The sequence below is a fragment of the Coturnix japonica genome, chromosome 14, assembly GCF_054131305.1.
Source record: "Coturnix japonica strain WE chromosome 14, WE-NBRP24, whole genome shotgun sequence".
Taxonomy (NCBI): domain Eukaryota; kingdom Metazoa; phylum Chordata; class Aves; order Galliformes; family Phasianidae; genus Coturnix; species Coturnix japonica.
The window spans coordinates 12,863,099-12,877,446 of NC_140676.1; the positions used below are offsets into that span (position 1 = coordinate 12,863,099).

The 14,348-nt window shown below is 46.4% G+C and overlaps 1 protein-coding gene across 5 annotated transcripts in view; it reads right to left on the minus strand.

Annotated features, from left to right (window-relative positions):
- MYO1E (myosin IE) overlaps positions 1–13,852 on the minus strand; it is a 79,339-nt gene extending 65,487 nt beyond the window's left edge. For 3 of the 5 annotated variants that reach the window (XM_085515647.1, XM_085515645.1, XM_085515648.1), the window contains exon 1: positions 12,218–13,852. In XM_085515647.1, coding sequence (XP_085371773.1) covers positions 12,218–12,960 — 743 coding nt within the window. In that variant the 5' untranslated portion in view covers positions 12,961–13,852. Of the gene's footprint in view, positions 1–11,285; positions 11,331–11,896; positions 12,151–12,217 lie in introns of those variants that run through there. The other 2 variants (XM_015872388.3, XM_015872386.2) reach the window with 2 other exon arrangements.
- Positions 13,853–14,348: the final 496 nt, after the last annotated feature.

Below are 14,348 nucleotides of genomic sequence, written 5' to 3' on the forward strand. Positions count from 1 at the left end.
ACTATAAACATAAATGAGTTCACTTCAGTGAGGTGATTTCCAGCCCTCCGAATTTCAACTGGCATATAATAAATGCAAAACAAGCCCTAAAAGGACACATTGAGCTACTGGACTTTTTTTTTTTTTTTTAAAGTCCTTCATTGTTCACAGTATCCTGTTACCAGCTTGGACGTAATTTTAGCTACTAAATTGTTGCTTTTTTGTTTTGGCAATCAGATGATATTAACTTCCCCTTTGTTTTTTCCTTTCCTGTTTGTACACCTGCAGTCCCAATGAGAGCACAGAAACAGGATTAGTACCTCCTTGCTGGCCCTGCATCCAAAAAGGGCAGAATGACAAAACACTTTCAAAGTCCTAGAGGGGAGCAAGGCAAAGAAACAGGTTTCCTTGAGTTCTAACTTGAAGATCTAATTGTAGCTCTTGTGAAATTATTTTTAAACAAAACTGGATACTCCCCTAGAAAACTGGTGACTCCAGTTGCAAAATTCAGGGCCTTGGCTCATAACCCGGTCACTGATCCTGGCTGCATTTTAGGAGCAGACCAGGAAGAGGAGCCATACGAATACTTGAATGGATTCTAGAGAAGCAGGAAGTTACCATCAGTACCTTCTACTGAACACTTTTCCACTACACTAACTTACCAGCTGTTGAACTGCTCCTGAGTATCAGGGATTCAGCACAAGCTGTAACGCTCTGGTTATGATCAGACTGCCTCGGCTCTAACAGCTTCAAGCTGAAAGCCAGCCAGAGAGAAAATTGACTTTCAGACACAGTACAAACAGCTTTTGATAGCTGCTCCGTAGGATTTGAGGAACTTCATGCTTCTTTAGGAAGCTTCACCATTTTTGCCTGTTTCCCCATGTAGGTCATCGATTAGCAACCCTCTGTGTACTCTACAGAACATTCTAGGAGAGGAAAAAGCCTGCCAAATTGCTGCCAAGGAGGAGCCTGTGCAGAGGATTACAGAACTGAGAAATCAGTAGGCAGAGAACTCCAGCTACTGGAAGTTCAACCCTTCAAAATAGAAGGGACAAGAATTCATCACAGCTGCCAAAAATTCCAGTTGCTAACTGAGTGCCTATTAGCTACCCCAACTGCAAAGCACTTGCACATGTTTTGATGAACAGGACTAAGAGTCATAAAATCCACACAGAAAAATACCATAAGCTTCTTTCTTCAAGAAGAAATTGTTTAATCTCACTGTAAAAAAAGAATAGCATCAGCCCGTGGCTGCTGTCACCTTAACCTCCCAGCACAAGGGTGACTTAACCAGGAGAAAAGAGACCGCACGCATCCTCAGCATTCCAGCTACCCAGGCTCAGTGCAAAGAAAAATCCTCCCGCATAACAGCAAAATGCACCTGCTCAATCTTCCTGTAATTTTACGTATATTTTTAAACAGATTCTGGACTGAGGGCAGACCCACATACCAAAAGAGTCGAGTAACAAGCTACCTAATGACTGCATGTACAATAATGCCTCTGCCTGTACCATTAAGAAATTATCTGAATGCTGAAATTACCTGAACACCTGCTTCCAGCAGGTCAGACTAAATAGCTATTCATGGTTAATTCACTAACGGTGGTAATATGCTTCTCCATCACACTCAAACTACTACCTTCAGATTCATCAGAACATCCTTACAGTGTCTGCAGACTCCTGAGTTATCTGCCTACACACCAAGAAGTACAAGCTGTACTGTCAACAAAGCCCAAATATACTTCCTGCAGCACTTGATTTCTTTCATATAGTGAAGACTATTTTCAGGACAAACAGCACTGCAATTCCTTCCCATAAAAGAAACTTTTGGGACTGGCAAAGGGTTACAGACTTAAAACTCTAAGGCATCCTCTGTCACCAAGACTGATCTCATTTGAAAGCTTTGAATTGCCTTCTGCTTTTCTGGTTGAGTTTCAGATCCCTTGTCCCTGGTAATTTCTAGTTCTCCCAAGAACGCATTCAGAACAATTTAATTTTGGTTACCCTGATGTATGCAACTAAAGTTTAGTTAATCTAAGTACAGACTGCAACACTTAGCAAGATCAGGACTCCTGAACTAAAAACCAAAGTCTGCTGTCTCAGAATTAAGGGGTATTCCTCACAGGTGAGCTGCATGGAAGCAGGTAAAGCAGCCAGTTATGTCAACAGGAAGTAGGGAGTATGGTGCTAGTGATTAAAATACTCTCCTGAAGCACACTGTATTTGCTTAATTCTAAGTATGGCTTTCTTCATTAGCTCCTGTTAATGAAAGTAGGCTTTGGACTTGGGATCCCCCTCCACATCAGATCTGCACTAGGAATATAGAAAATAACGCAAATTCATTCAACTACATAGGTTGCTCCAAAAGTAATGCCTCCCATTTATTTGCATGGAAACTGCAACAAAGAGCACAGTAACAGCACAGTAACACTAATGATAGCGCAAATTCTCAGCTACAAAACACTTCAACATAATCACCACCATTAGCTAAGCCTTTTTGCCAGCTATGAACAAGAGCCTGCAATGCCACAATCAAAAGCCTGCATGGCCATCCAGAACAAGGCTTGTCTTTCATGTCACTGTCATCACTGCTGAAATGCAGACCCACCCCCTGGCTGTGCTGATGCCCACTGGCTCAGCAGTGGGTGCCATTTTTTCCCACATGAAGGATTTGGTGACACACCTTTGCTTCCTATGCACTTCCATGTCAGACACCATTCTGTCAGACTGCCCCTCTGCTGCCACCTGTCACACAGCAACAACATGCAATGGAATATTAGTGGGAAGGTTCAATCTTTACCGCCGTACCATCAACACCCAACTCTGACATCATGGGCCAACGCAATAAAACGGGAGACATTAGTTTCAGAGCTGCCCTCTGTACTGTGAAAAGGAACAAAAAGCAATACAGAAGATGCAACAGACTTTTACGTTTATTTATTCTTTCCTCTTCCGCTACCAGCAGTTAAAAGCAAAATGCTTATTTTGTTACAAGTACTTCATAACCTCCACTAACTCCAATCCTACTCAATGTAATTTTAAATAACTCCACTAATGCAGCGTGCTAATGGAACCTGCCACAGAAGAAGGACTTACAAATACATAAATACAAGCTTTTATTGTTCTAATGAATATTTATCTTAATCCTCTTCACTCTACTAGCACTACCTGACTGCTTAGCAACTCTGTGATTCTGTGCTATACTGTATGCAACTACAAGGAAAATAAGCCTGATGTGTCCATTTAAAGATAAAACCACAGTTTAAGGAGGGCTTGTTTTTCCAGAAGCATTATCATCCGTTACTCAGTGAGGAAGGTATACTCATTTTGTCTGGAATTATACCAAATACGGGAATAAGCATTCGCTGTTCTTTTGCTTCCTTTCAAGTGTTCCTAGAATGAACCAAGAATAAGAGCACAAACTAAACTACAGGAAGAAACCACTGCTGGTCATCAACTTATTCTGCATACTGAGATCAGGTCTCTGGGGACTGGGTGTGCCGGTATTTCAGACATTAAGAGCCCTAGAACCAGAAATCCTACTTACCACTAGAACAGCTTTAAAGAGTAGTACCCATGGGAATAGCTCTAAGAACCCTGGAAAAGCCAGCTGGGTAACTGGCACTGTAAATTCCTTTCCATATAAAAGCTGAAAAGTTAACAATACTATTTATCTACACAGAATAATCAGTCCCATTCTGTACTACCGTATGCTGCTTAAGTTTAACCACTTTGTAGCCTCACAATTGGTTAAACTGACATATTCCTGAGACTGAGGCCAAGATCTGTGAAGTTCTGAGGAGAACTGTGTGTGTGAAGGCAGCTTTAGGCTAGAGCAGATGAGCCTCTGTCATCGTATGTTATGGTTTGGAAAATAAGTCCAATTTCAGTTGAAGCAAATTTCAGTTTAATTAACTGTAGAGCATTGTACAAACTGATTCAATTGCTATTTAAAGCGAATATCAAATTGGGCAAATTACTTTTGCCAGTAGGTTGGATCTAGTTCTTTATTGCCATACAGATACAAATTATTACAGGGTGTTGTAAGACAAGAACAACTGCAACAGACAATTATCCTTAAGTCATTTAAAACATCAAATTAGCATTTGGGCAGTTACTGAGCTTAAGGGGACCTTGAGTTTCACACTCAGGCACCATGTCCTTTTTCACTTGAGTAGGTATGCTTCTAATTGATGTGCTCAATACCTATCCCTGTCCTCTCAAAGGAAAGAAAGCGTGCCTTGACCTCTGTAATCACAACCCAACACAGAGACTGCAACAACACCAGAAAACAACAGAGTGGCCTCGCCTACAATGAAGTCATCTTGCCTCCTCCCACGTAACTTTGCTTTAAAGTCCAGTTTTTGTTCATTAAGGGCCAAATCCTGAATCAGACCTCTGTAGAAGCATGCAGTGTCACATCTGAATCTCTGAACATTTAAGTTCATTTCTCGTCTTCCTAGCCATGTCAAGCTTAATTCAGTCTTTCAAAATAAAAATACACCCACACAACCCACAACAAATAGCACAGTCTATAGAAGTTACTGCATCTCCAACTTTAAGAGCCCTGACTACTTGCTGATAATCCATTCCCATGAAGTAGGGTCTCCAAAGAATGACATGAGTCTTCAGTGTTCTGGAAGCAGAGCATAACCCTCAGAAGCACACTGTGCCCTGTCACTTAGCTGGAAATAAAATGTTCCTCCTCACACCAACACCATCCCTGACTGCCACAGCCAGCACACACTGACTCTACCAGGACCTCCTGGTACTACAGAAGAAGCAGGAAGATGCTTTGAAGAGCCACCAGCCACTGCAGAGCAAGTAAAAGGTGTAAAATGCGAACAACACACAGACCACTCAGGACCCAACTGATGTATTTTTAACACTCCTCCATGAGCATTCTCTGCAGGCTTAACAGTGTCACTATACTGCAGTAGGCCCACACTCCCACCCCCAAATAGGGCCATCCACCCACAAAAGGCCTCCTCACACCATCTGCCCAAGTTGTGCAGGTTACACACAACAGCCACAATCTGAACTGCCCTGCCCTAACAAGTTATTTTGACTTTTGCACTGCAATGACCAGAGTATTTTGGTAGGAACCTTTGGCTTGCTGAATCTAGCAATTACTGGCCAAGACAGTAGCTCCCAGTATGTATTTAAAGTCAAGGCAAAGCACTGAAAATGGCCTGGGAAACTACCAACAGAACAGCAACAGGAAACACGGCTGTGAATCAGTCCCAGTTTACAGGGAAGAGAGGTGAAGCAGAAATTTAGCTGAAATAATTCTGTACTTAATGAAACTACTTTTCCATTTTAATTTACAGTCAAATATCTTTTCTTAAGTTTTATTTTATTCTTGATTTGCTTGAATCAATAAGTCCACACAAACAATATCCTTTCCGGAATGTATCTCATCAAGTTGGGAAAACCTCATTTAACTGTATCTGTACCAGAAGCATGACTATTCAAATATTGTTTTCTTATATCTAAAGAAAGGACAAATGTGTTTGTGGAATACAATCAGAATCAAATGACTCCACAACTGACCAACGCACAAACTGAATTTTTCTCATACTGAAAGAAAATAAGTGCTCTCACTTAAGGGCATGCAGCATTTGCCTTTGAGTACCACAAAATGGCAGTTAAGGTTAGATCCAATGAAAATACAAGCTCTTAAGCTTCAATACAGCTTAAGAACACCGCTTTCACTTAACAAATGAAATACTTCACAGTTCATATACCAAAACATCTGTAATTGGTAGCCCAAAAATTGAGCTATGTAAAGGAGCTCATCCAGAGATGTACAATAGCTCAAAGAAAACAACAGAATTTACTGCGTTATCACATAGGACAACCTTTGTCCCGGGAACCTTCCCACCAGCCCAGCCCAAACAGACAGTACTTGCATGCCAAAAAGCTATTAGCATGCAGAGGTTGCAGCCTAATAGACCAGACTTGAGACACCGTAGCAGTATTTGAAAAAGAAATTAGAATACTCTGAACTAGCATAATTAATCTACAAAGCCGGAGTAGCACAGGGTTAAGATCCAACTGCAAAAGCAATTCGGAAGTGCTCGGGCATTGCACAGACTTGTATCCCTCAAGGCAGAAAAAAAAAAACACAAAAAGAAATTCTTGACTACCGCTTGGCAATGCAAATGTATTACTGACAAAAAGCCCCGATTTCCATCTTCTGTATTTATGCTATTAGCAATATGCGGCTCAAAGCACAGGAAAAGACATAAATCAGTACAAAAATAACAGCAAGCAACAGTGAATGGCCTAGAATTTAAAGCCTCTCAAACGCTGTGGAATGTTAGATTGAAAACAGAAGACTGTCCTAGGTGCCGGATCAAACATCTGGCAGCGTGTTAGTTCATAAGACATGAGCGTGAAAGATTTAAAATCTCAAGTGTTAGGAACATTTGCCAGAGTGGAGATGCCATATTTTACAAGTGATATCAGGCTGCGCTGTTCAGACTTGACCACAGCTTCCACGCTTAAATTAGATGCGGCTGACAGAAAACTGGTTGCAGACTCACGCTCAGCTGATGAAGGTGATTCAGTGAGTGGTTCAGTGAGCTGGCACAGAAAAACCCTCACACTTCCTGTTGGGGAACAAGTGCAGCTAGTCACTACAAGACTGCTAGCTCTGTCTGCAGGGTGCCAAAAACACATTTATTTAGACTTCGGATTGCTGAACAAAGCATCAGAACAGCTTCTAGAGGAACGTGGCTTTGTTTAAAGCATTTTCATTCCGTTTTTTAGTGAGGTAGGTTAAGCAAATACCCAGCCACCATCATCCCACCTCAAGTGGGTGTGCTGTCACCTTCCACATTGCTGCCAACAGCCAGAAGCCACTTCCAGAGATACCTGCGGCAGCTGAAGTCACACAGCTGGCAGGAAAGTAGCACGTGGAGCTGTGGGCAGAGTGCTGCACTTCAAGCCTGTAACAACTGAGAAGCACACTGAGGGTCTGCTAACTCCTAAATGAACTTGTAAGCATGGGACAGGTGTTGAACTTGTTTTCTTATACCACTAGGCAATTCCTCAGACATCACAGTTCCCCTCAGATGTCCTTTCCAATAAGCACCACTCTGACTCATACTCCAACTACCTACACTGCCTTCCTTGACAGCTCTTCACTGGCTTCACTCAAAAGAACAGACTCAGCTTCAAGTCAAAACTTACAAACCTGGGCAGCTCATGAACCTAATGCACTGATAGATTTAACAGCAGCTAAACGTCTGTCTTTGAGAAGGGACCCTTAACCACCCCTCCTGCTGGGCTATTTATGCACATCTTGAGCTCAGATGTACTTGCTGCTGTACATGAAGGGGTAACTCCAGGCCCATACACACATTTATACTGAGCACGTTTTATTATGTAAGGATCACCATCCAGAAATACTTAACCATCAGTAAGAAACCTTTTCCCCCACAGCAATGACTTGGTGGAGCTGAGATAGGGCGCTGCCCAGACACCACTATACACCTGCTCTCCCCAGAGGGCACTGCATTGCCACAGAGGTGGGGCAGGAGAAAGGAAGTCAGGAGGTGGGGCACAGGAGAGCTGGGTGAGGATGAGTCAGGAGGTGAGCAACAGCCGCACTTCCTGGGCAGGACAGCCAGAGCATCTCAGGAACGCAGTGGATGCAGGAGGTGGGAGCAGCTGAACCCAGGGCCAGCTGAAAGGCAGCTCCTACAGCAGAGACCACAGCGTGACAGCAGCTGCTGGGCTGGGACCAGGGCACAGCGAGGAGGGGAGCTCAAGGCCCAACCAACTCAGAACAAAGCAGCTCTTGCTTCTGATATCACAACAGGGAGAAAGTATGTTGAGTGTAGCATTTCTCTGATACTTTTGAATACTTTTATGCCCATGTAATAGAAATAACAGAAATGAAAGCTGAACAACACATAACAGGTAACAGAGTCCACTGGTTGCAAGCTGCAAGTAGCCCATGCAGCTGTAATACTTCCACACTCCCAAGTAGCAAAGGCACTTCCATGAGGGTAATAACAACACTGCAGTCTGCCAAGGAGCTTCTTGGATAACTGGACAACAGGGAAGCAACTGAGCTCCAACAGATAAGAATAGGTTTAAGAGAACCTGTTTCTCTCCACAGGACCTAGCCCTGGGTGCTGATGTAAACCTCTCTCATACTACTGAATCAAAATCTTGAATATGCAAAGTGTCTTTGTTCAGAAAGTCAATAACAGCACAAGCCAGTGTTTTCTCTCCAATGTAGGCCTGATATTTCTAGGTTTGCACAGGGGCTGGACTGTTCTCCAAATACTTATTTTTGTAAAACAAATATACACACCAGTTCTGAACACCACTGTGCTTTGATTCTCTTCCCCCCCCCCCCCCCAAGTTCTGAGCCGTTAGCTCCCAGAACAACTGCTTTACTCAGGCACAAAATCCCCTCTAACGCAGCTTTAATGCTGCCCAGTAGCAACAAACCATCTAGATCTAGAAACCAGGTTCAGAAAAAAACAAACAGACTGATGTATTGCATGACAACAGCACTTTAGAAAAAGGAATCTGACTGATCTGTCACATATAAGCCATGTGTTGTGGCAGCAACAAGAACCAAAAGGTAAGCAAGAAATCTGACAACCAATAAGCTGACATGGTAAGTGTGATCCCAGGCAGGTCTCTATCAGCAGAACCACTGCAATTCATGCCAGAACACTGCATTGTAAGCACAGTAAGCTCATTCCCAGGGTTACACAAGGTCCTTGGCAAAGTAAATACAAGAGCCTAAAATTTAGCAAGAAAGATGACCTCTTACCTTTTCATTCCCTTCCTCACCAGATGCTGCGACCAAATTCAATTAGGTTTTACTGAGACAATGGATTCTTTTGTAGACCCAAATATTTACATATTAATTGCTATACATTAGTAATACATACAATCTTAAGTGGCAGATCTAAACACGCAAACATTTCTGATGCTGAAACCAGGAACAGGAAAATACAAGAAATCCTCTCTTGTCAGATGTAACCTGAATAGGGTCATGCATGACCTTTACCATCAGTATCACTGTCTTAATTCCTAGAAGCTGAGAAGAAATCAAACTGGTACTGCTGAAAGAAAACCAAATAGTTAATATCACTACAAAAGGAGCTGAGAAAACTTCTCCAAAGATGTGTGCAACTGCTTAATGCTTCAAGTGTGACAATGTACCTCAAGATGAACTTATTGCTAACATTCTTACTGAGACCTTTTAGGGGAACAGGCAAATTGAAGTGACACTTTCACTTGCTACTTTTCACTACAGCTCAAAAAAGACATCTCAGCTTTCCCCTCCCATACTGCAGCAATGCCTTAAGAGCAGGCAGTAAGACTAGGGCAAGTTATCCCTTACTTCATGTTAAAGGAAGTGCCTGTAAAGAGTTTAGTTACAAGCTACTAATGCCATTCTCACCCCATTTCCATTACTATAAAGTAGCTACACATAGGGAAATAAAATAAAAAAAAAAAAAAAGCAATTCTGGAAGGCAAAAACTCGGGAAAGTGTTTGGGATGTACATAACATACAGTCACACTTTCAACTTTTACCAGAAGCAAAAGCTGCATATGGGCAACATTCTGCCTATGTTAATGTTTTCTTTAGTCCACTAGCATGCACCATATATCCAGTAAGGTGTTCTTGAGGTCCAGACCAGCAAGAAGCAGAGAGAATATGCACAGTACAGATTTAAACCAAACTCAAGAATGAATCACTAGTTTTGCTACTGAACATGCTACTGTGTTTTGCTCTATTTTATGTATCAGCCAGACAGGAATACCATATAGCTGGAAGATTTTCCTGTGAATGCACCTCTAGACATAATGCAAAGCACATGCTGCTGCCCTCCCTGCTATCCCACTTTTGGCAGAGAGCAAGGCTGCAGCTTATGCTACTGTCTGCAGCACCAGACAGGAAAGCACTCTTCAAATACAGAAACATCAGTGTCTTGCCTGAGAATTTCATGCAGGAAGAAAATGTAAGACGGTATATGGTCCCTTACACAAGCTATTTTAGGATGAAACTCTGAAACCAAACAAGTCTTTTCAGGGCAACTAAGAATTACTATTTCTGCAGACTTTCCTGAGCACTATGTGTAATCAAGACATGCTCAGCATCGTGCTGGATGGAGTGATACATATTTGACCTCTACCCATATCAAGCTGTGTTGAAATCAGGCATCATCTGGTTCCGAGGCCCTGCCATGGGCAGGGTTGCCACCCCCCGATCAGGCTGCCAAGGACCCCGTCCAACCTGGCTGTGAACACTCCTAAAGATGGGGCAGCTAAGACCAAGTTGGTTGGGGTCTTGGGCAGCCTGATCTGGAGGCTGGCAATCCTGCTCATGGCATGGAACTCAGATGATCGTTAAGGTCCCTCCCAACCCGAGCCATTCTGTGATTCTACAGTCTTGAATTTAAATAGCCGAAATGCAGAGCTTAACAAAAGGAACGCATTCCAGTAGTTCTCAGGTGTTCCTTAAAGCTGTCAGCTGTAGGGCAGTTTCACCCTGCTGTTTCTCACTCCCACCTCATACTGCAGCACACAGCCACAGAACAGCTCACCCATTCCATGACTGCGGAACTCCTTCTGAAACCACACCATTAACCAGATATAGATATTGACCTGGATTAAAAATAAACCAGCAGAAAAGAGCACATGCACTGCTAAGCTGCACACAGCTGTGCGGCCCCACCAGCAGACCTAAGGAGAGTGATGCACAATGGCTGTAAGAGGAATAGCTGCACAAGTGTCACCATCACATGCTCCGCTGTACCAAAGTGAATGAACAGCACAAAACAAATGTATCTGATGTCAGCGCTACCATTTTTCCCCCTCCAAAGAAATCAAAGCTGTCAAGAGGAAAAAAAGAAAAAGAAAAAAGGGAAATAACTTTTTCAAACAGCAGAGAACAGCATATAAAGTTTCAGGATGTGAGCGGTGTGATTCATATTGGTGAGCAGCCATCAGAAATGTCGGCAGACAGCCCTGCTGCCAGCTGCTTACACACAGCTACCTGCTGGAGGGCCACCAGCCTGGGGAGAGGTCTGAGACAAAGCAGCGCTCATAGAACAACAATCCTGGCTGGTTCCATTGTAATGGCTGCATAAGGACAATCACAGAAATACTGCTCCTGGAATTCAGGACTACTTCAATCGCGAATCAAAACCACAACAACAGCGGCCCGAACAGCTCCCAGAGGAGGGTATCTTGTGGGAGATGTTAATTCCCTCTGTTGGAAAAAGTAACATCGGTTGAGCGCGTTACCACTTAGTTACACGTATTTACCTGCACCATACTTTGATTCAACCCCTTCATTGGAAGGGAACCGCTGGGGCCCGCTGAAAACTGACCATAAGGAGAGGTGTGTTGATCCGGGCAGCCCCGGCCTCACCCAGAGCTCAGCTACAGCTACACAGCAATCACCGCCGGGAGCCCACAGCTGCCACTGCCACCCTGACGTAAGGAGCGCCACGGAACAAAGGTGAGGGTAAGAGCTGATTGCAATCTGCAGGTAAACAATCAGCTCAGCACACGGGCCTCTCCCTCACAACCCCCCCACCAAGAGCAGGGCTGTGACGGTCGGGGAGCCGACCCCTCCGCGGGGACAGGAATCCCGGCTCCCCGAGCCCCGCAGCGCTGTGTTTGTACAGAGAACCACGGAGCCCCGACCGCCGCCGGGCACAGGTGTGAGGAGCCGCGCCCGGGCAGGTGGGGCCGGGGGGAACGGGATGGTCCGAGCGCAGCCCGAGCTGGAGCAGCACAAGCACAGAAGTTTTTTTCTTTTAAAAAAGTGCCTCTACTCGGATGTTCAGGGCTCCGCTTCACAGCCCTGAGCTCATAACCAGTGACTCACATTCCGCCCGGTTTGTTACCACACCGGAGTTCTCACTACTTACTCCGAGTGCTCCGCGCAGGGAATCGGGGTCACACCTGCGTTACTCCACTCCGAAACCAATGACGAACCGGCAAAAACCGGGAACGACGAACAAGACAGACTCGGCTGCGGATCCCGGCCGGCCGCGGCCTCATTGCCCGCCCGGCAGCTCGCGGAGCGGACCGTCCCCGGCACAGCCCAGCGCCCCGGAACGCGGCGCTCCGAGCCCCAACGGCGTCGCCCCTCACCGGACGCGGGGCTCGGCTCGACGGCGGCACCGCGCGCACCCCGCCCCCCCCCCACGGCGGGACCCCCGGAACGCGCCGCCCCGACCCGCTCGTACCATCGCGGCTCCCGCGCTGCGCTGCCCACGGCTCCGCTCAGACGCGCCGGCGCCCCGGGACGGACGGGACCGGCGGCGGGACCGCCCCCCGCGAGCGGGGCGGGGCGGTGCGGGCGGACGGGGCGGGGCGGAGCGCAGCGTGCGGCTCGCGGCAGACGGGGCAGGGCCGAGCGGCGCGGGCGGCTGCCCCTTCCAGGCCGCCCCTTCCCGGCCGCGCGGGCGCCGTGTCCATAAATGGAGAACTCGGCGCGGCGCAGCCAATGGCCGCAAACCGGGACGTCATTCCCTGAGGGAATCCCGACGCGGCCCCTCGCGCCCCACCCGCCGCCTGCGGGGCCCGGCGGCACCGGGTGCGCCGCGCCGACCTCACCGAGCTCAGCGAGCTCACCGTCCCGCACCAACGCACCCGAAGGCGCACAACTTTTTGCCGCGTGCTCCTCCAGAGCCGTACAAGCCGAGCGGCTCCCGGGACACGGGGCGGTTCTAGCGGCGGTACCGCAGCACGGCGCTCGGAGTCCCGGCAGCCCCTCACCGCCCGTCCCTCCGTCCGCCCCGCTCCCGGAGCGCTCGGCAAAGCGCTGCCGGCAGGTGCACGGCTTCTGATTGCTGCATCGTTCTCTACTGCTGGCAGGAAGCAGAGAACAAAAACTGCACCGCGCTCGGATAGAACCGGTGTGTGTGGGGCTGCGGTGAAAAATAGCGAAGAGCTGCAAGCGTCCAGAGAGTGTGAACAGGGGAGGCATGACAAAAGGAACCTATGTGGGCATTACTGGCTTTTCTGTTTGCTTCGGATGCGGGTGTTTGTAACGCCTGGTTTGCAGTTGTGTGCACGTACACACGGGCATCTTTGTAACAAGTTCTGAAGGAAAGCACGGAAGTTACATTGCAGAATAAAACTCAGCATAAAAATAAAGCTCTCAGCACTGGACAGCCAGCTGGGAGCCGTGATGCTGGGCCCAGCTGCTCCCAAAGCATTCCCAGAGGACCACTAACAAAAATGTTAGGGCCAAAGGTGCCCACTGTGCTCTGCTCTGCACCAACCTTTTGCCTTGCGTGCACCAAGTCTATTTCACAATCAACTCTTTTCATGCCTTTAAGCACAGCGGTTTGCTTCTGCTTGTTTTAACGATAAACACAGAATTCCCAGGCTGGCTGTATGGAGTGAATGACACTTATTCACCACCCAGCCCAGCAGCAGGGAGGCATTTCCCTTATGATGTCCATGGTGTGGTGAGCTGCTCTGGCCAACCTGCACTGTGCTCAGCTGGGGAAGGCAGCACTCACCCATGGAAGGACTCCAGCAGAACTGAGGAGGAACATGCACCAGGAGAACCCTCACACCTCTGCCCACTGCTGCCTGCGTGCACCCAGCAGCTCTGGGTGGGAGCTGAGCTGGTGCTGAGAAGCTACAGAACAAACTGTTGGCAAAGGTACCACCTCCGAGAGCACCGTGGAATGAAGCTGTCCCTGCTCTTCCTTCTAAAGAGGTGTTCTGTGGCTCCAGAAAGAAGGAGCCCTAATGAGAGCGATCAATCTGCTAAAGATCTGAAGTTGTAATGCAACAGGTGCTGCCCTGACCTTTAATGGACAAACACAGATGGCAGTGAGGAAAAAAATAAAGACCTTACTGCTTTTCAAATCTATTTAGAGTAAGTTTTCCAAACCATGTATTTGTGTTCCGCTGATCAGAATAATTTCATTAATCATTTCATTAATGCCTGAAGGCCACTAACATGTGGCTTAATGCCATTACCAAAGCATCATCCATGCAGAAAGCTGGTATTTCTTAGAAAGATGAAGGATCCACGTCATAGGAAAACAAATGGCATTAGACTGAGGACACTTAACAAATCCATCGCAGATATTTCTGCTGGATCTGCTTTCCAAAGAACAACCACAGGCTTCATCAGTCTTCATGTTTTCTGCTAAAGTGCAGCAGGCTGCATTGTGCCCTCAGTTACGCTCTGTGGATGTACAGTGCTACTGGCAGAACATGAAACAAGGATTCAACACTTGTGAGATACAGGCAGAAATAAATGGCAAATACAAAACAAAACCAGAAGGGCTGACGTTAAATGCAGCAGCATCACATCAGTGATTAGGACAGGCTTTCTATGCAGGACAGCAGTGG